This window comes from Tasmannia lanceolata, unplaced genomic scaffold (genome assembly GCF_043159265.1).
Source record: "Tasmannia lanceolata isolate RefF3 unplaced genomic scaffold, GAP_Taslan_0.1 ptg000005l, whole genome shotgun sequence".
Lineage (NCBI taxonomy): Eukaryota > Viridiplantae > Streptophyta > Magnoliopsida > Canellales > Winteraceae > Tasmannia > Tasmannia lanceolata.
Genome location: NW_027518682.1, coordinates 19,230,026 through 19,252,614, shown reverse-complemented (window position 1 = coordinate 19,252,614; position 22,589 = coordinate 19,230,026). Strand labels below are relative to the sequence as shown.

The window sequence follows — 22,589 nt, the reverse complement described above, 5'->3', positions numbered from 1 at the left end:
CGCTTGGATATGCGGATTAGAATCTGGTATTTCCTCAAAATCGTAGACGGAAGATGAGAGAAGAAGGAGACCAGCCGTCGTTTTCTGATTTTTCACCCTTCTTTCCATCAGCAAGAGAGTAGATCATCCCATGTTGCCAAGTTTTAGTAATCTCATGATGGGGGAGAGATTTCTAAAACCTGGATTTCATACTTAAAATCCAAGATTCTAAAGAGAAGCGAAACGGACGCTCTCCTTCTCTTGTCTCCCAGCCAGGATTTTGAGATCCAAGATTCTAAAATCAAAATAGTAGATGGGAGACGGGAGAAGAAAGAGTCCACCTGGCAATTTTTGATTTCTCGCCCTTCTTTCCGACACCAAGAGAGCAAGAGATCGTCCCAAGTTTCCAGGTTTTAGAAATCTGAGGATGGGGGAGAGATTTCTAAAACCTTGATTTCTTACTTAAATCCAAGAAACGCTGTCACGACAGCATACTTGATCATGAACCCTCTTTTATATTGTTTTCAAACTAAAACCTGAATTCTAAAGTCCCCGTATCCAACCGGCTTCTTAGATTTCTTCAAAAGGGTGATTTTGATGGATCAGATTACAACTCGCCCTAATTTACAAAAATTGCTCTTTTGAAGGAAGAAATCTGCTGCATGTGATGTGGATTAAAGATGGGGCAGTTGGCCCTCATCATTAATGGGCTACACTGTAAAAATCATGCTGGTTCGATAATCCTAACCATCCCATTATGGACTTTTACCTATTGAATATAGTCTGCCGGTTATTTTTTTTCCTATCTGTATATAACGTTTTTGCCATTATATAGGCACCGAAAACACAATAATCTCGAGTCCTTAGGCCCCCTTTTTTGTGGATTTTGTGAATCTACTGTGAGTACAAAACTGATTATTGGGGGCTTGTTAGCACAAAAGAAAGGATATGCTAGCATCTGGATCGAATTGGACTCACTAGGTTCGGTAAACTAAATGTCATTGCTGGCAAATTCTCATGCCCATGAAAACAACCAACTACCATGACAAAGCTAAAAAAGATGCTCGATAATTTTGAATTTTTGCACATCTCTCACACTCGGAGAGAAGCAATGCTGCTGCTGATTTTCTGTCCAAACCTGTTGCTCCCCTCAGTGGTGATGACCTCCCTCTCGAGGCTATCCCTTCTACTCTTAGATCCATTGTAAACATCAACTCTACGAGAGTATGCTACCTGCGCTTGTAACTACCTTATTTTCTCTTTTAAATATATTCTGGTGGGGGTCCTTACCTATAAAAAAATAAATAAAAATAAAAAACTGATTATTGGACTCCATTAAAAAAAGCCTTTTGTTGGACTCAACAACCGATTGAGAGCACCAAACCGATTATTGGTTCTCAAAATGTGTGTTCAGGATACGATGGGGACCACTGTTTCGCCTATAAGATAAGAGTATTGCGGACATCCGTGTGGGTCCCAATGAGTACAGAAATAGCCTATGCTCCCTGGCATGAAAAAGGGCAAACTCGGGAGGAGATATGATATGACATGATTGTGTCTTCTGCTTCCTTACCCACCTGGGATTACGAGACCCACTTTTTTCTTTCATATTTCTCTCTCTCTCTCTTCTGTCAAAACCGCTTTTGTTTTGCTTTCATGTCTTTCTGCTTCGCTTTCGAACAACGGTAGAAGAATAAAGCGCATCCCCTCTCTTTTTCCCCTACACTCCTCGTATCCCGTGCCTGCCGACACCTATCCTTTCTTCATCCGACGGTCAGAATTGCTTTATAATCCCTCACAAGATTCACGCCTGCACGCGTCAGCCCTACGTTATGCTGACCTCATCAGGTGTATCTGACGTGGCATTCCGTGTCTCTCGACTTCCCCACTCGTTAATCCTTCCTTCTTTTTTCTAACTAATAATAAAGTGAAGTCTCGAGCCGTTATAGACACCCTTAAAATTAGGCACGGCACCATTGTTAGCTTGTCCTATCTGCGATGGTACATTTATGGGTGTCAGTACCATTTCTCAATGAGAAATTGGGCCATAGGGGAATGTTTCCCACACTGTAATAATAAATTAATAATATGGTATGGTGGGTCATAAAATACACATTACTGGATGTTATGGTTGCACCATCAGCGTGATTTTTAGGCCACGGGAGATCAAAAGCAAGACATATGAAGTGAATGGTTCAGATTAATCAAATATGGGACCCACCATGCTGTAGTGGGGCACCACATTTTGTTCCAATGAAGTAACGCCGGATTTGAGCTCGCCACATGAGATTAGCACAACTCAGATACTTTATTAGGTAGAAAGGGCACTTTTTACGAATGATCTAAGTCGTTCAATCAACTGCTTCGAAATGGACGGTTAAGGAAAAATGTGCAGCTGTCCAGCATTCAAGTCCAAAGACCAAAAGGACAGACATGTTATTAGACCGAGTGTTTTCATGGTATGCAATCTATTAATAATTTGGGGCCCACATTGGAAAATCGGTTCAAGTGGAAGTGGACATCATATATGAGCGGGCCCATTTAATACTAGTCCCCATAGCAAATATGGATCATGATGACATCAGATAACACTACCCATTTAATGTCATGTTTCCTATAAATAATATGGGTCCCCTAACCTGGGGATTTGCCTGGGACCGTCAAAGAAGGCATTTCGCGGACATGCTCTTGCATGAGAGAGCAGCCACCTCAGATGATTCAAACGAATAAGACAAAATTGTTCGAATTCGGATACTATCCGTATCCGTTTATCCGATAAATTCAAACATTTTATTATAGCACTTTGTCTTTCTTCTCCTTTTTTCTCCTCAAATGAATTTTTTAAACCCTAAAACCATACCTTTACCTTCTCTTATCAAAAATAACTCTTAAACCCTAAAATATATGAGATCTTCTCCTTCCTTTTAAAAAAAGGCAGAGAGAGAGAGGGAGGCGGTGGGGATGGATGATGGTGCTGGTAGTGGTCTTTGGATTTTTTTTTATTTTTTTATTTTTATATATGTTGGAATGGGTTTGGGCTATTTTGAATAGTGGAAGTAGGAGTGCTAATGGTGGAAAAAAAAGAGAAATGATGATGGAGATGGGGATTGGGTTAGAGATGGAGGTGACTCGCGGTGATGAAGGTGGCCGTAAGAAGGTGGAGAGGGGCAGCGGTGGATTTTGGTGGGGGTTGGGGGTACCAAGGAATGCCGGAGATGGTGTCTCGGCCTCCTCCTTTCTCCTCTCTCTTTCTTCTCCTTGCAAACATTAGAAGTCCCCTCTTTTAATTGCATTTTGGATTTTATATAACCCTAAGTTGAAAAATTGATCTGAGCTGTCCATTCACCATCAATGAACTAAATGGCATTTTTGCTTTAGAATTCACTAGAAGCTATGCCATCTTCTTTCAATCACCATCATCTATTTGTCTCTTTCATCCTAAGGTCCACATTTGTTGCTTTATAAAGAAGCCATGTCAAACTCCAAGAATGCCCTTAAAATGAGAGATTACTCCATTTCTCACCCAAAACACTTTTTGTTATTGTTTTTTTTTTCTAAAAAGAAAATTCACTTTTCTTTTAGAAACAAAAGATAGTGTGTCATTACTAAAAATAAATATTAATGATATTATTAATAAAAAATAAAAAATGATATACTTCTCGGATTCGGATGTTAAACAGATCTGATATACCATTTACCAGATTCGCATCCGCTAAGAGCCGAATATCTCATAAACAGATTAGGATAATATCCGCTTGAAACGGATTCGGATAATATTCACTTTAAAAGGATTCGGATGGGGACGGTTATCGAATTTTCGAATATCCATTTACACCCCTAGACTGAGAGATAAGTAAGTTTATAAAAAAACTATTGAATCTTAAGTAGTATCGGGGCGGTGCATCTTTCATGCCACCATCACATCCATGTAAGCCTCTACACCATATAAATTATAGTAATTTTTGTAAACAAGAGACAGCAAAAACATGGAAAGATTGTTAACTAAGTACTAGTGTTTGTTAGATTATGACATGATTTCAATCTCAAATATTATGTAATTTTCATTAGATTTTAATTTTTCACATGATTTAAATTAATATATAAGAAATTGAAGAATTATTTATAAAATTCACCTTTGTTTTGGAAAAACCGAGTTTAATTTGGAAAATTTGCATTTAATTTGAAAAGTGGAAGAATTTGAATTATTAAATATTCTTAAAAGTTTAAAATGGGCACAAGGAAATTCGAGGGTTTTCAAGAATTTTGTAACCATACTTTTTAGCAAAAGAAGAAAGCCATTATTCTAAAAATGCTGAAGGACTGATTTTTTACTCTCTTCAATAATAGACACTATTTGGGCCCTACGCGTACCACATAAACGTGATCGAAACATTGATCTGACGGGCAACCACAAGTCCGGTCCATTTTTGTTGACCATATCTTTATCGTATGATCCCCATCAAACGTCATTTAGGGTCCACCAAGAAAGGATAACCTTTTATTTTTGTGGTCCTATTACCTACTGATTAGATGTTCGTTCAGTGTGGTGCGCACCAGGACCATGCTGGCCCCCTCATGATGATCTAGAAGATCAACGGCCTCGATTATACATACATGTCCCACTGTAGGACCCAAAAATTAATGGTTAAGATCGATCTTCACAGCGACCATTGGCCTATTTGGACTCCTCTAATATCAAGTCAAAGCAATGAGAGGCACTTTGGCATGTAGGGTCAGCTTGGGTGAGCCAACATCAGCTTGTTAAGGCCCTGTTTGTTTTCGATTTTCAGAATCGATTTTGAATCCAAATCTGATAATTGGACTTAAAATTAAATGTACCTCCTTTTTGTTTTGGATTTTGAGAATTGATTTTGAGTCCAAAACTGGTTATTGGACCCAGAATTAAACATATTTTTTACCTCAATAATCAGTTGACTCAATATCAATTTGCAAAAGCCAAAAGGAATGAGGCCATAATTTCGAGATCAATAATCAGCTTTGGACTCAAAATCCAAAACAAACAGGGCTCAAGCAGCAAATTCGTAAAATAAGGACAAGGCTTTGGGAATAAGTGGTCTAAATTAAACGAATAAATAAGTTTGCATTATTGCAATACAAATGGGTGAGGCCAATTGGGGACTAGTGTGTTTAAACAAAGTTCCAACTAGTAATCTAATACAAAGTCCAACAAGGCGGACGGTCATAGTTAGGGTTAGGGCACCCTGTAGACCATCCCCATGGGGGTGGTGAAGGGAGGGCCCCAGTTGGTAGAAAAAATCCACAACCCCTTGGGGCTATCCAAGGCCCTAACTATCAACTTTAGGTTCCACAGCGTGACGTGTCGCTAATTGAGATCGCTGATCTGCTAGAAAACATCATGAGGCAGCTAGCCCATGCGGTATTGGTCCCATGATGAGTGGACATCCCATCCATCAAATGAAGGCTTACAAAAATCTACCCTTCAGATCTTCTTGACATAACCCTAATGCTCTATTTGGTTGCTTGTAGATGGCTGGGAGAATAGGAGAAAAATAAGTCAAAGAGAATTAGACAAGAATGGAAGATGGTGAGAATATTAGGAGGGAGATTTGCGAGTAGTGTTTGGTTGCATGAGGAAATTAGCAGAAGTTGTAGGGTGTCATTATCAAAATATAGGTGGAAGAGAGAGAAAAGTAAGAGAGAAAAAGAATAAGACAAGAATTTATCCTAATTCCCCCAACAAATTTCTCCATTTTGGTGAGAAAAGGGGAGAAGATTATGGGCGGGTGGGGGGGGGGGGAACGTCTCCGCCACGTAGGCGCCACCTAGGATAAAAACCAATAATGATGACTAGAAGTTGTCCAGTGGTCAAAGGTGTAAATGACAACCAAACATGCTTTGGGGAGATCTCTGGGAGATCTCATGCATTTGAAGCTCCTACAATCCCCCCAAAACAAGCAACCGAACAGAGCAAAAAGGAGAATTGTTCGATCGGGGGGGTTACAATCATCCGATCAAGGTAGAGCCAACAATAATGTGCCTTTTATTCACCAATCAGATCAATGGGTCCAATCATAAAAACGTGGCACTCGTCAGCCTGAATAGCTTCTTAGCATTTTCTTCCAATACATAGGGCATTTTGCTAATTTACATTCAATTGTTTCTGTGCTGTACTATATATAACACCAAATATGGGATTGTCATCAGGCATCCAAATTATCGATAAACGTTTTTAATTTATACCAAGCATATGTCAACACAAATTCGTTTATTGAAATCGCAAAATTCGAAGACAAATTATAAAGAACTTGTAATTAATGAAAATGGTACAACTTTCCCTAATCATCTTATCGACTCTTATTCACTCTCAGTGTAAGGAAAATGAGGGCTTTCAGAACTTGTTTCTCATTCCTCGATATTAGAAAATGCATGAGCTTCTAGTGTAGCGAAAGAAACAATAAAAGGGTAGCCAAAAGAAAACAGTGTTTGCAAATACCGTAATACAAGAGACTGTGAAAAGTTGCATAAAAAATCAATAATCTTCCTCTTCTCAACGTCACCTACTACCTTATATAAGATAAAATCCCCCACAAATGCAAGACTCCTGCTTACTAAAATATAAGATAAAATACCTTGATCTAATCTCTTTCTATCTGAAGAAAAGGAAACCGATTAGGAAACATATTCTTTTAGGAGAATTTATATGATGGGTGGCCGTGAAAACACGTAAAGTCTAAAAAAGTAGGTACGGCCCACTTTTTTTTATGATTCAAACCGTTCATCTGTTTAGGCACAACGTAAATAGGTTGTGCTCAAAAAATAATTTCCATAGGACGACCCTAACCCTCTGATCTGAACTGATATGAATATGGTGATTTTCAAAAATCATTTATGGAATCTTCTACAGATCGGAGGGTTAGGATCATCCTATGGAAATGATTTTTTGGTCACAACCTATTTACTTTGTGCCCAAATAGATGAACAGTTTGGATAATGAAAAAAGTGGGCCTTACCTAGTTTTTAAGGACACTATATTTCCACATAACAGATATAATCAACTCAATGAAAACAATTTTATCAATATATTGGAAAATAATATGCCATATTATTCTAGATATATTTAAGAAAGTCACAGTACACCCATATGGGTCGGGTCAGGTTACGGGTTTCAAGTTTTTTTTCTTTAAGCCCGGCCCTACCCAAGATTGAGACGGGTTTTCCAATTTCAAACCCAACCATATCGAAGACCCATGGTTTCTAAACCCGACCCATGTTATTTTTGGGTCGGATAAAACACGACCTATCTCATCTTTCTAGCACATTTTTTTTATGGAATGGCTCAAAAAGTTCTAGTTATGAAACCTCAAGGTTAATTGAATCCTTATAAATGTAAAGCTATTAAATATTCTAGAAATTTAAATTACTATATAGCTATTAAATATCTTATAAAGTAAATTTCTCTATTGCTATTAAATACCTTACGTATTTCCTTAAATGTTAACATGTACTTTTGGCATGATTAAACTTCCCCCATGGAGAGTGACGTTTTCTTGTTACAGATGACACAGTTAAAAAAAGCTCGCCGTGGGTGTCATAACCAATATTGGATATTAATTATAGCACGGTAAGCAAAGGCATAAATCAAGCTACTATTTTAGGCCAAGCCAACAACCATGGGAGATGATACCAACATTCCCATGTTATGATGATCCTTACACTTACACTCTCTGCTCTTTATTCTAACTTTTTAAATAAAAGGCGGAGTGTGATTATCAAACTAAGAGACTGCTGATGGCATCTCGAAAATCCAATAGAAAAACTTATTTAAGACGGGGAGGGATATATTAGTACCATTTTTTAGAAACAGGGCAGCCCCCTCTAAGTGTAAAAGAGTCGTCATAAGCACAGTAGAGGACGCTGTCCCAAGTAAAAAGAAGGGGACGAATATATCATTTCCCATTTCCGTAACTACGATAATCATCCATTTTATGTGGGTCCCACCACATGATGGACTTGGTATCCACATCAGCTTTGAAAGCCAGGTTGGAGAGTGACCAAATGTCCAGCCAGCAAAGCAGCACTCAATTTAGCACAGGGACTCAAAATTTCTGACATTGAATAGGGGCCACCAGGATGAGGTTCAAAAGAAAAGGAAATATTGCCACCGGGGGACATCAAATACGAGAATTTCCAACGGGGGGACACACTTTTGAAAAATTGTTATAGAGGGTTGACAACCCCCTTTTAAGAGTTTGATAACCCCAAGTGTGTCCCCCTTTGGCAATCTTCGTATTTTGATGTCATCCATTGGCAATTTTTCCTAAAAGAAAAATCCACATATGTATAGTAGAAAAGCTAGTAGGAATAGGGCCCACAAGGATTAGGTTTAGAAGATAAATCCACATATTTATAGTAGAAAAGCTAGTTGGTTAGCAATTGCATCAAAAGTAAAAGGCAAAATTTGAATTTTGTCGAGCACGTCCTTTTATTACGTGTTTTCGTATAGCATCATCACACCACCAACCAATTATTCGGTAGTCCCCCACGCCCCCACCTAAAAATAAAATTTTTAAAAAAAAAGCGAGAGAGGGAGAGCACCAATTCAACAAGTGCGCTTCAGATGGAAGGGGTCATACAGATGGGCCACAATATCAACGGTTTGGCTTCATGGGTATCATTACTTAAGGTGATCCTAAACATCCAAATAATTAACTTTTGTAGGTGAACATTGCGTTCGGTCATTTCAATTCGGACCTCCACTTTAAATACTTTAATCAAATGGTTGAACCAATTAATGTGATTTTGTAACCCATCCGTAGTTGATCCCAGCCATTGATTTGACTCAGGAGCAGGGGCGGAGCTACATGTAGCATAAGGGGGGCAGTTGCCCCTGTTGAGTTTGGCCAAATCCTTAGTAGGCCCAACTCAAGTTGGCCCAGCCCCGTTTGAAATTTGAACGCCTGCCCCCCTTATGTATAAGCCTGTATAAGCTTGCCCCCCTTATGCATAAATCCTGGCTCCGCCACTGCTCAGGAGTTAACCAAGTGCACTTGATCAGGTAATTATATTGGAGACTTGATACTAACTTGAGTTGTTGATAAAGGTCAAAGTTCTCATCAAATTTACTCATAGAGACATTTCACGACTTGATTCAATTTCCTTTCGAGTCAAGTCAACTTGGGCGAGTTTTTGAGTCGTGAAGTGTTAGCACTAAACTCGATCTTAGGGTATTTTTTATTATGGGATAGATAAACCTTGAATAAGACTTCGCGCCGAACTTCCTGTTATGATGGATGGCTCGTCCTGAATTAATTTGACCTTTTGATTGTAGACATTGTTCGTATCCCAAACAATCTTAGCCTTGTGTAAGTTTGTTTGTTTTTTTGTTTTTTGGAAAGAAATACCATTAATTAAATAAGAGAAGATTACAAATGCACTTAGAGGGGAGAGACTTTCTCATATACGAGTAAGATCTAGAAGCATTCGATTTGGAAAGGCGATCGATCAAATTGTTGACACTAATAAGAATTGACGGAAAAAGAATAGTCACCAAGACATTTCAAACCCAGGATCGAAGACTCGCCAATCTTGGTAGGTTAGAAATCCTCACTCTCATGTAGAATTTCATTTTGTCATAATCTAAAACAAACAGGGCCTAAGTACATAAGCTAACTAAGATCCTCCTTGTCTGGGACATGCCCTTATGTGATGACTTGCATAGACTGATTGGGGCGAGCCAGTGGACTACATGAATTAATAGTCCACGGACTGGTAACAGTATTTCATATAAGAAAGTAAGGAAGAAGGAAAGAAAAAGAAGCAATGGGATAAAAAAAACAAATAGTAGCGAATCCCGAGAAAGAAAAGAAGCAAAACCACCACCACTTTTTTCTTCTCTCTACCGTTGACTGACCCTCTTCTAATCATCTGTGTCTTTTTCAAAAGTTGTATTTATATGGTACCTGTTCAGATCTCTTTGAGATAAACCAAATCTCTTCAGATGATATGGAGTGCGATAACAATCCACAAACCTACTCCTCCTTAGATTGGGATCTCCACAGCTTTGGAGTACTCAACGCAGACATGTCTTTGGGTATACTCCCTTCTTTCACCGCCTCTCTTTCTTTGTCTCTTGTACTCTATATTCCAAAGCTAATATTTTCCATGTTCTATGATTTGTGGCTATGTATCAGTTATGCAAACTACGCCTTTCTCACCCTCAGAGTTCTCTACTGGATATCTCGAAGACGCGATATTTCAGTGGAACGATCGGTGTAAGAGAAGGCGTATGCTTTTATTCGGTCATGAGCATATGCCGAGTAGCTCAGATAATCTTCTACAAGTAACACTCTTTTTTATTTTATTTTTCTTGGAATGAAAAGAAATTTATGTAGAATTATCTTACTATTGGGTTCTGAAACTCTTGCATTTATGTTTTATACAACAGGACTGTTGGAGTGCATATTATAACGAAGACCCATCTAAGAATTTTACTTACCTGAGTCACCGATCTAATGTTAATATAAGCTCAGGTAATTTTAAATCATTTTGTATGGGTGGGTACCATAATACAAGCATTAGTCTTTTTTCTTAGTAATTCTGCTTTATTAGCTATAGTAAAGAATAAAGACAGTTTTTTGGGATAGTTTGGATAAAATGCTGACTCAAATTTTGTGATCTTTACAGTCAAAGACTATTTCATTTTATGATATTTAATTTCATTTTTGTTTTCGTTCAGGAAATCCTGTAAATTCCTTGATAAATAGCATTAGTGATGGAGAAACGATGTCCACAGAGATGAAGGCCCAAGAAGGAGAATCAGCACATGAACATCTTTCTTCATCATCTTCTTCTTACAAGGACTCGATGACTCAGAACTCAGATGAAAAAGAAAACATGATTACAAAGGATCCCATAGCTTTAGGTATTTCTATCTTCTTGTACTATCTATTGTTTAAAAACTTGAATATATACTCGACTCAAAAGTGGGCTGAATCGACTCAACTCGAACGAGTGACTACTGACTCGATAAAAGCTCAAGCACATTTTCCTATTAATGTATAGAATTATATTTATTTTTTATCTATTATTTTTTAATTTTCTCATGATTTGTTGTGTAGAGAGTCGCTGTTGTGGAACGAAGAAGGGGCGAGTAAGAGTGGCATACCCATTTGCAGTGGTTAAACCAGGAGGCATTGAAGGGGACGTGACCCTAAATGACATAAATGAGAGGATCCTTATGCGTCCAACCAGGCCGGTCCGGCACCCTGTCGGAGATTTCGCATGTGTTCCATGTGTTTCCGTCGACGGGCCGGGCCTATCGGGAAAATCTGTGGTGGCCCTCACCAGAATCCACACACAAGGGAGGGGCACCATTACCATTATCAAAACAAGAGGGTGAAGCATTTGATATATGCTTCAATTGTATAGATGTATAACATTATGTAACTGTAATCCATAGTTTATTTGTACCTTTTCACTTGTGTTTTTCATTGAAGAGTTGATCTTGTGTATAGCACAGCCAGAGGACGTTATGAAATGAGATCTTGCCCAAGCAGGTAGCAAACTAGCAAGATCAAGATCAAGTTCATACATTTAATTTGTGGTGTATATGTTCATTTATTTTATTTTAATTTTGATTGCCTGTTATGTGAGACACGTTGAAGGAAGGGAAAGAAAACTATAAAGCAAATACCCCACCCTTTGACACTAAAGGGCCTGGACAAAATATCAGAAAGATTGCTAAGTATCTAACAAATCCAAATATTTAAAACCTTATATACTACTTAGCTTGTTTTATCTGGGGCCACGACCATTTTTCTCCACACTTTGGCTAGTAGAAAATGAAATGGGTAGAAGAAAGTCACTGACTCAATGACATTGTGGGGTCTCAAGAAACATGCATTGGAATAAGGCAACACAATTGAAAGGGATGTTTACTAACCTTTAATAGAAAAGCGATTCGGAAGTCAGCATGATTTGGACCCTTCATCTTGTGGGCCCTGTTGTGAAGGTACCATAGCCAATCATCAAATGATACTAACTGTTGAATTTGCATCTCACAATGGCATCCCTCAAGTGTTTCGTATAAGTGTATAAAACATGAGTGAGGCATTAAGTGTAGGTTAGCATTGTCATTAATCAATAAGGAAAGCAATAACCTCATGAAATTTAAATAAATAAGAAGAATCAAGCATATCCCGTAGGGATTTAACAAACGGAAAGTAAATCCACTATCACCTTTCCCCAAGAAATTAATAAAGTATTAAGTCCACTAATCACGAGTCTACACTATAGCTACTACATTAGAGTGCTAAGGAGCACGTCTGACATGTGCTCGCACGATACAAAAGTTTAAGTGCTCAATATTTCTTACTCAAACGCTATCCCTTTCGAAGGCTTAGGGGTGCAGCAAACAAAACCCAAGAACAGAAAGAGGAAAAAAATATACCAGACTCAACTCCAATTAACAGGGCTAGAGAGAGCCAGTAGCATGCATTTAATCCACATGGGAATCCATGTCACTACATGTAAGGCCCGGTTCGTTTAAGATTATGACAACCGATTGTGAGTGCCAAACCAATTATTGGACTCAAACTTATGTTTAAATTTGAGTCCATTAATCGGTTTGGCACTCACTATCTTCTGTCATAATCTTAAACGAACAGGGCCCAAGATTGAGGATTGCTTCAGTAGGGCACTACCTCATTATAATAAGATCCGGCACGCAGCTTGTTGGTTCGCACTTTTGATTGATCCAAACCATTCATCTGAGGGCCTCAATTTGGATCTTCTATGGCCCAAAAATCAACCAAATCATGCCTTCGTAACATCAAATAATGTGTGATTTTTGCCAGTGAATGGGAACAGTTTGCCTTTATCTAATTATTTGCCCCGTCCATCCAACGACCAAAAATACAAATTAGTCGATGTTAGAATTGGATGACTGGCACCACTTTTGTGCCATAAGGGATCCAAAGCAAGGCCTATCAATTGGATGGTTCAGATCAATCAAGAGTGGGCCCCACTATGTTCACTTTCCTAGTGACGCATTCCTCAACATGATGAGGTGGCTATGTCTAATTTTCCAATTTATCAGTCATTATTTGATATATCGGCCAATTATTCCAACTCGATTGCTCATATTTTCCTCAATAAATAAATAAATAAATCTCGGCCAAGAAATCCCGATTTATCCTATTTCTAGGACTCGATCGAAGAGCTGAATCCTAAAAATTCAAGCCTAAGAACAACATGTTACTAATATGAGCCAAACCGGAGTAATGGGCCTGCTTTTGCCAGTCTGGAGTTGGCCCATGTTGCCTTCCTATGGTAGGTGGACATCTACAAAAAAAAGAGAGCAGTTAGGCCTTTTTTTTAATTGCATCTTCAAAAGGGGAGCAAATAGGTCAGTTTTATAAGCTACTTATTCTTCCTGGCTTAAGACAGAAGAAACTTACTAAATAGATTTTGATGAACCCTTTTTAAATAATCCCAAAAGTTGGACCCAGCCCATGAGAGATCCGTTTCCATCTGAAGACGACCACCGCAAGTCAGGTAGATGAGGTTAATGTTTTGAGAAGGGAGGCACACTGGCGCACGGACCATAGCTATTAGTGCTTTTATATCTCTCTCAGTTAATTAATGGTTCCAAAGTGACCTTCGATCTTAGATCTAATAAAAATACTAGGTCTGGCACCCGAAGGCCCATACTTTTAACTTTGGGCCCTGTTCAGCCCAAATGCCAACGTGGCCCAACCCTATCTGGGCCACCTTTGGGTGGGCATACTTACCAGCAGACTGGGTCAAGCCTAATTTCAATCAATAGTCAAACCTGGTTTGGATCGATTTTGGTCCACTCAAACGTAGCCATACATACATACCACAACTAATGAAACTGAGACAACTCAAAAAGATAAGGGCCCCTACAGGGTGACAAGTACAACATGTTTGCCAATTCTTAATGGGTGTTTGAATGAGTCATTCTCGTTTATCCGATTAAGATCTGGAGAGACGCGATGTGTATTCTGTCCTACAAACAAGAGAAATAGTGTGGGTTGCACATATAGTAGAGGAGGAATATCTTATAGAATTAACTTGACCCTTGTCCTGCCAAGGCTTTGGCCCCTTAGCAGAGTAAAGGGAAGATCTTATAGAACTTGACCTTTCGAGTTTTAAATTTGTTTCAGCCCATGCTCTTTGGCAAAGTTGGTTATTGGTTTGCAATAGTAGAGAGGCAAGGCCGGTTATTTCTCATGCAACCCTGGATCGACAGGAATAGGCATCAGGGTGGAACTTGAGCTGTGGCTTGGCAAAATGTCAGGAGAGAGATGAGAATGATAATACTATTTGGGCCCCATAGGGGTTGCCGATTCCAATGAGGCGGGGATGAGGGCGGTGTACAAAGGAATAATGATGTTGGAACAGGAGCGGATGGACAAAGTATTACTGGAGGGCGACTCTTTTAAATGTGATAAAATGGTTAGAGGATATTACATCTCCTCCTTGGCGTTTCGCTCGGTGGATTGATGAAATTTCCGACCATGTGATGGGCTTCTCTCTATCTTTTCTTTATGTAAGGACGTTGGCAAATTCAACAGCTGATAGGTTAGCGAGGGAAGGTTTCCCTAGGTCGGACTTGGAAGTCTTTGGTCCCCCCACCCCTGGCACCCACCCACGCACCCACACACAATGAGGTGTAATCTCTTGTGGCTTTGTTCTCGTCCCTTTCCATCAATTTAATTCTTTGCAATTCAAAAACAAGAAAAGAAAAGTAAAGTAAAGCAGGAAGACCAACATTTACAAACAATAGCAGTTAAGGGACAATCTGGTCAACCTCCCAAGTCTGACCATTGTAAGCTAATAATGAAGTAATTGAGAACTTGTGATGGAAATGTATCAACATAAGCATCTTGAAAACCTCAAAACAAGTGTTATAAGCTTTAAGAATACCCATATAAACAACTTGCGGTTATCAACCTAACTATTGTGAAACAGCCAATTACTCCAAAAGCTTAAGCTGTTAGAGTTGGTGTCATTTACGTGTGACCCCTCTTTTTGGGTTAGTAGTACACATGGATTTTTAATATCAAGGTGTTGTTGGGTTTCAAACAGCCTCTTTGCAAAGCCAGGATGAGTACATCTTCCCCTCCCCAGACTTTGCAATAGCGGGAGCCTCGTGCACTGGGCCGCCCTTCTGCTGTTGGGTTTTGAACAGAGGACCTACCATAAGGTAATCAGTTTAATACCGTGTGAAACAACCAATAACCCCAAAAGCTTAAGTTGTTAGAGACTTAGAGTTGGTGTTATTCAATCATTTACACTCTACTACCATATGAAACAACCGGTTACTCCGGAAGCTCAGGTTGTTAGAGTAGGTGTTATTTAATCATCTAGGACAACTATCGACAGTTGTAAAGGTACAAAAGAAGTGGTCCCTCCTTATTCATCAGCTCCTCAACTCACTATTAAACACCAGCAATATAATTCACTCAATTCTTAACCTAGGTAAATCACAACCAAGTGCTAATCTCATAGATATACCTGTTGTTCATCCTTTACTTCTGATGATTGGATTGTTGACACGAGTGTTTCTAATCATCTCTCTTTTTCAATCAATCGTTATCCAAGTTTCGTACTAGAGACATGGGTCATAAGTCCTCGGACTGTTTATTACAAACAGCCTTTCCTAGCTGAATAGAATAATGTAAATAAACAGAATAGTGCCCATTAGTAAAACGATGGAGTGCGCATGTCATTTCCGACCTCATGGCCCTTGAATTTTTCCGTTCGCAGGCAATGACCAAAAACATGCGAATGAGACTCGCACATGCGCTTTAATAGGACCACAAAAACGCTTTCTCGAGACTCTTGACTCGACGAATCGTACGAGTTTCTTACTCGACCCAGTCCAACTCAAAAGTCGAAAATTCCAAGGTGTTTAGTGTATCTCTATGTTAATACTAGTATTTAATATAGTTAAAATGTCGTTGGCAGTAATTTTTATGAGTGAACATTTTATTTTTACCATAAATAAATTAGCATCAATAAACTTTCTTGATTATTTGCTCGCTTAGGAAAAGACTTTCAAAACGGGGCTGAGTTTATACACATAAAGACACTTGGGAGGTGGTGGTTAGACATGCAGGGGTGGAGCTAAATGTAGCATAATAGGGGGCAGTTGCCCTGTTGAGTTGGGCCAGATCCTTAATACCAGGCCCCTTTAAAATTTGAAGGCCCTGGCCGTCTTATGTATAAGCCTGTAGAAGCTTGCCCCCCCCTCAGGCATAAATCCTGGCTCCGCCGCTGGACATATGGATGCCACACTCTCTCCCATTCACCAAACAATTTGCCCTAAATATAGGTGATGTGGCCTGGAGAAAGTATAGAATTCCTCTAACAAGTAAAAATAAATTAGAAAACAAGGAATAATATACTCAAGGGTGCCCTTGAAAAAACCAGCAGCACGAGGTACCCGAGTTGGAACCATGTCATCAAGGGGCATTTATTATTCCATTTATACTTCAACACTCCCCCCTCACGGATGTCCCCACTTTTGGGTTGGCCCAACAGATTTTTAATATCAAGTTGAACCCAAGACCTGTCGTGAGACAATCGCAATCATGTGAAAATAACTAATAACTCCAAAAGCTTAAGCTTTTATAGTAGGGGTTATTTAATCATTTATCCTTCAACAATTGGAAGGTTGTAACTTGGGTCCGGTTCTACGCGACCCACATCAACTGTTCTGAAAATACCACAGGTAGGGTTCATAAATCCTGGGTACTGGGTTGAATCGGTTTTGATTGGGTTGGGTTTAAAGAAAGGAAAAAAATTCCAAGCTCAAAATCTGACTCGACTCTTATAAGTATACTTAATTTGAATTTCTTAATTATCTCTGGGATAACATAACACATTATTTTCTAGTATATTGAAATAGTTGCTTTCATTGCGGTTCCCAGGTTTTTTTATATCAAAATGGTTTGAAGATTTTCTGGTTTCTATACTCTCTGAAATTAGTCACTATCCTAAGCTAAACATGAAAAACTCAGCCTTACCTAAGAAATTATCTTGGGTAGGGTTAGATTTATAAATCTCGAACGCAGCCTGACCCAAGATAATTTCTGAGGCTGCACGAATTGACTTGCAACTTGCAACCCTACTCTTTGCACCCAAAATATCAGCTAAACACTAAGGGCATGTTTGGCTACCATGAATTTGTTTTCATGATAAATCGGTTTCTCCAAGTGGAGAAATGGTGAAGTGCCTAAAAATCAAGAATCAAAATCCGGGAAAGTAGTGTTTTCGGTGTGTGATGTGGGCTAAAAATCGGGAAAATGTTGATCTGATTTTGAGTAGAGTTTTTTGTTTCCTGATTTTTAGCCACATCTCATCGTTGGAGACATTGATTTCTTGTTTTTTAGCGACTTCACCCCATCTCCACTTGGAGAAACTGATTTATCATGAAACGAAATTCATGGTAGCCAAATGTGCCCTAAAAGTAGAGGTAAATGACATCCATCCCCCTTTGTTTGTCTTTTCATGAAAATGGTTTCCTTTTTTAGAAATTATATGATGAAGGGCCGTAAAGGTGGTATGAGAGAGATACCACCCTTGATATTTGATCCAAGAGATGCTCCTCAAAAAGTGAGCTGCTGTCGGATCAAATGTGAAGGGTGAGATGATGGGTACTTGTTTATACGGCCCTTCATCATGAAATTTATCTTCATTTTCAGGGAAAGACAACCAAAGAGGCTCGACATATAGCTATATTTAGGAAAATATTAAAAACAGAGTGGAAAATCATTTCCCAAAAGTAGTTGGTTGAGATTAATAACAAAGCCAAACATGTCTGATTTGATATTAACAAAGCCAGAAAGGCTGGAGATGTAGCTATATTAAATGAATAAGACAAACTCTGCAGAAAATTGAGCCTATGTGGCTGCTCTCTCATGCAACAGTCAGCCGTGAAATTTCTTTCTGTGATGGTCCCTAGCAAATCCCATTTTTTTACCCGCGTTTGGCGTTACTGATAAAAACCTGTTCCCTGCTTGAGAACATCGCTCTCCTTCGTTGCCCAAATCCCAAAAGACCAAATCCAAAACGCGTTTTGCTCAGGGTTTGGGAATCCTCAGGGTTCAGGGAATGTCAATAATAATAATAATAATAATAAAAAACCCTCTCGTTTTGGTCTCTTCTCGAGCAAAACCGCGTGGGAAATTTGAAAATCCTCCCTCATTCGCCACTGCCCTTTTTGGGCTCTCTACAAAATTAAGCCTTTTTTTACGATAAGACGAGAGTCCGCACTCTATTTTCTACAGAACGCGTCTAATCGTGCAACGTACGCGGCCAAATTATGTATTTAAACTATGATTCTCCCAAATTTCATAACAAGCTTTCTGCCCTACACCTGCGCTCTCTTTCTTGATGGCTAACACACACCCTTTACCAGCACCAAAACCAAAGATCACAGTCCCGACTGCACCTCGATGGATTCCAACAAGAGGCAAAGTTCTCAAACGAATTTTCAAAATATGTTTTACAGGTCTATGTGGATGTTGCACGAACCCTCAACCCAAAGCAGTTGATTGATTGGAATTCGACTAACTCTTTCTCTTTCTCTCCCTCACTCTTTCCTTATTCTTCTTCCCCAGCTCTGTTTTGTTTTTGGGTTCCAGTCAAATACCTTCATGGGTCGACAATTTGGGAAGGTGATGGGAGGGGGACACTGTAGGTGTTTTTTTAAGCGTATTTTCTTTGTATAGCGGAATCTGGAGAGGGAAGGACTGTTTGCAGCTACTCTTTTTTTTTTTTTTTTTTCCTTTGTTCAATTAATTTGTACACCTGTTTGTAGTTTGGGAAATTTTGTAGTTGTTACTGTGTATCGAATTTCAAATGACAGCTGATATACTCTCTCTTTCATTTGATTTTGATACTCCTCTCTTATTTTGCACTTTTTCCGTTATGGGTTTGTAATAACAACTCTTGAAAGAATAAAAGACTAGATGTGTTAGAGCAATTATTAAAACATGATTGTGCTGATATCATTTACATGGAGAGGAGAATGTGTGAATTGGCGGCTAGCTTTTTCCGGGGCTGTTTGGATGCATGATGAAAGTAATGGGCTAACTACTTTTTGAAGGATTCATGCTCTCAAATGCCATGATGCAAGTAAGGCTAACCAGGATTTCTCCACTAGGAGTCTAGGAGGTAGGATCGACACCAACGGGCTGGAGTTGTCGTCGCAGCATAAACGATTGATCAGATCACATCCAAGTGGGGTGGATTACGTTTTTGTGATTTAGGGGCAGGTTGGGTTAGGGTTGACCCTCTCGACCCAAGGCTCATGTTGGGTCAGGTTAGGGTTGAGGACCTTGAGGTAATGCCACCTCGGGGTGGGCTAGGGTTGGAGTTGCACCCCTAACAAGTGGGAGTCACTTGTTCAATCATCCAAGCCATTTATCTGATACGCCTTCTATGGATGGAGCATGCCCCAAAATGCTTCCCCATTGGGTTTATCTTAGCCCCTTGATTTGTGGAGGTTTTATAAATGTAGACTTTTTTAGTCCTGTTCTGATAATATCACTCTACACAACACTTTTCTAATTTGCTATTGAGACCATCTTGTGATTGATTTGTTGAGGTTTTCTAAATGTAGACTTTTGTAGTCCTGTTTTGATAATAGCACTCACTCTGCACCATAACACTTTTCTAATTGCCTATTGAGACCATCTTGTGAATTTTGATCATATTTATTTCTCAAAGCTACATAACTCAACCACTCGGTTTGGTAAGAACAGTAATTCTCAAAATCCAAAAAGAGCAAGGCCTAAGGAATTAGCTGTTGATCACTTCCCTCCCTAGAATAGAATGAATCCTGACTGTAGCTATCCAAAGCGAGATGATCCATCGGTTGATTCCTTACAAATAAGTGTGAAGAAGAAGAGTGAAGTGACCACTTACATTTAAGTTCTAACAAAATATTACACGCAATTGGACCATCAGTACACCCAAAGAAAAACTCCACTCTTTAAAATTCCCAAATGTTGAACGATTCACGCTCCTGTTTCAGGATGATCAAATAAATGGATCAATTCTAGGTCTAGGATCATTCTAAGACAATGGGTGTGGGCCGAGCTGAAACTCATAATGTATGTGGGCCAAGTGAAGCCCATAATGTGTGTTGGGAGTGGAGCTTTCACATTTGTTTCACTCCCTTGGTAAGTTAGTCGATGCAGGGGGAATGATCAAATAAATGGAGCTTAATATATTTGACCCCTTTCCCTTCCCCGGGCCACCCTTTTTAGTTTGAAGATCATGATTATTACCGGCTCTAGGCTCTAGTAGTAGTAGTAGTCTATACACACCACCTCTTATTGTGTAAAAGGGTAGTCACAATAGAAATCCCCATTAAACCCGTCGGGAACGAAGTTAGTGAAGCTGTTGAAAATTTCTTCCGGAAGGGTAGACTTCTTAGATCAATTAATGCTACTTTCATAAGCTTAATCCCAAAAGCTTCTGATGCCAGTACCCCTGACAAATACCGGCCTACATCCCTCTGTAATTTCCTATACAAGATAATTACAAAAATCTTAGCTTCTAGGCTTAGACCTATCCTCTGTGCGATTATTAGTCCTAATCAATCTGCTTTTGTCAAAGGCAGGGTCATTCATGAAAACATCCTTCTCTCCAATGATATCATCCATAATTTTCATAAAGCTGCCTCCCGTCCTGCAATGTGCCTTAAGCTTGACCTCAGAAAAGCTTTTGACAATGTTTGTCACACCACCCTTCTAAGTTTCATGCAGAAAATTGGTTTCAACCCGACCTGGTGCAATTGGATTTTCCAGTGCATCTCCAGCCCTTCTTTCTCCATTCTCCTTAATGGTTCTCCTAAAGGATTTTTCACCTCTACTAATGGGATTAGACAAGGTGACCCACTCTCTCCCCTGTTATTCTGTATAACCATGGATATGTTCTCCTCAATCCTTAATGAAGCTCAAGAATCTAGACTTTTCAAATCTCCCTTCTCAAGAGGAGATCTCATCATCAATCATCTTCTTTTTGCAGATGATGTAATACTTTTCTCTAATGCTGACATCCCTTCCTGTAGAGGGTTAATTAGCTGCCTTCAAAAATTCAACGAATGCTCCGGGCTTTCCACCAACTTCCTTAAAAGTGACATTTTCTTTACAGGGGTTGATAACATCACAAAAGCTCAAATCTGTTCTTTGATAGGAATCCCGGAAGGTCACTCACCAGTAAGATATCTGGGTCTCCCCCTCTTCTCTGGCAGGTTGTCAGCAAGAGACTGTCAGCCTTTGGTTTCTAAAATCAGGAAAAAGATTTCTTATTGGTGTAATCGATTCCTTTTAAGATCAGGGCGATTAGAGCTGATAGATTCTGTTCTGAATGCTCTTCAAATTTATTGGACAGCTGCCTTTAATTTGCCTCTGAGCACAATTGATGAAATTGAAAGAATATTCAGAAATTTTTTGTGGTCTGGATCTGATGTTTCAAATAAAATGCACCCTATAGCTTGGGATAAAATTTGTCATCCAAAAGATGAAGGGGGGTTAGGCATAAGGAGAGTAAAAGACCTCAATGTTGCAGGGCAAATGAAGATGTTCTGGGAACTCTTATCTGATAGAAAATCTCTATGGTCGGATTGGATCCACATACAATACATCAGGAAGCAAAATATCTGGCTTATGAAGATGCCCTACAACCCCTCTTGGGGATTTCGAGGGATTCTGCAGGTGAGACCTCTGATGGAAAAACTGATCTGCTATTCCAATGGGGATGGGCAAAATATTAATTTTTGGAACCAACCTTGGCATCCAGATGGCACTTTAGTCAACTTGATCACTGATAGCTCTCTTTTCACTAACATAAGTAGAAATGCTAATGTTAGTGATATCCTTCAGGGCGGAATCTGGGGCCCAATTCTAAACCTTCCTCAGCATCATGTTCTCAAAAGCACCATGGACAAAGCTATCTTAAATTTGGGGAATTCTAATGAGGTTATTTGGAAACCAAAAGACGATGGGAAATTCTCAATTAAATCAGCTTGGAACTCCAGTCGTGAGAAAATCCGAAACCGCCTTGGACTCTCTCAGTGTGGTTTCCTGGTGCTATCCCGAAGCATGCATTCACATGCTGGCAAGTGTTATGGGGAAGGCTCCTCACAGCAGACAGACTCATCAGAATGGGCAGTCAAGCATCGCCATACTGTCCTCTTTGCAGTCATGGCTCTGAAAGTATTAACCACTTGTTTTTCAGGTGCGCATACTCCAAATGGATTTGGCATTCCATTCTAACCAAGCTGAATATTAGAAGAAGAGTACAGGACATTACTGATGAAGAAACCTGGATCCGTGATCACTGCAGAGGCAAAAGTGCTTTTGCTATGGCAATTAAACTCCTATGGCATGCTTCAATTTACTTCATTTGGTCTGAGAGGAATAGCAGGATCCATAACAAAGCTCGATCCCACAAGCAGCAGGTTCTCCAAAATATCCTCCATGCCGTCAAGATCAAGCTGATTTTCCTCCAAAACGAAGACAAGCTTGGCACCCCGAATCCAATCTGTTCTAATCTTTTTAATCTTTCTAACCAACACAATCAAAAGG

General features: G+C 39.4%; 1 protein-coding gene across 1 annotated transcript; it reads left to right on the top strand.

The window, feature by feature from the left end:
* Positions 1-9,793: 9,793 nt before the first annotated feature.
* LOC143876791 (uncharacterized) lies at positions 9,794-11,607 on the top strand. Its single transcript, XM_077378485.1, has 5 exons — positions 9,794-10,051; positions 10,152-10,300; positions 10,406-10,490; positions 10,697-10,882; positions 11,079-11,607. The coding sequence occupies exons 1-5, from the start codon at positions 9,964-9,966 to the stop codon at positions 11,357-11,359; spliced, it is 789 nt and encodes a 262-aa protein (XP_077234600.1). The 5' UTR covers positions 9,794-9,963; the 3' UTR covers positions 11,360-11,607.
* Positions 11,608-22,589: the final 10,982 nt, after the last annotated feature.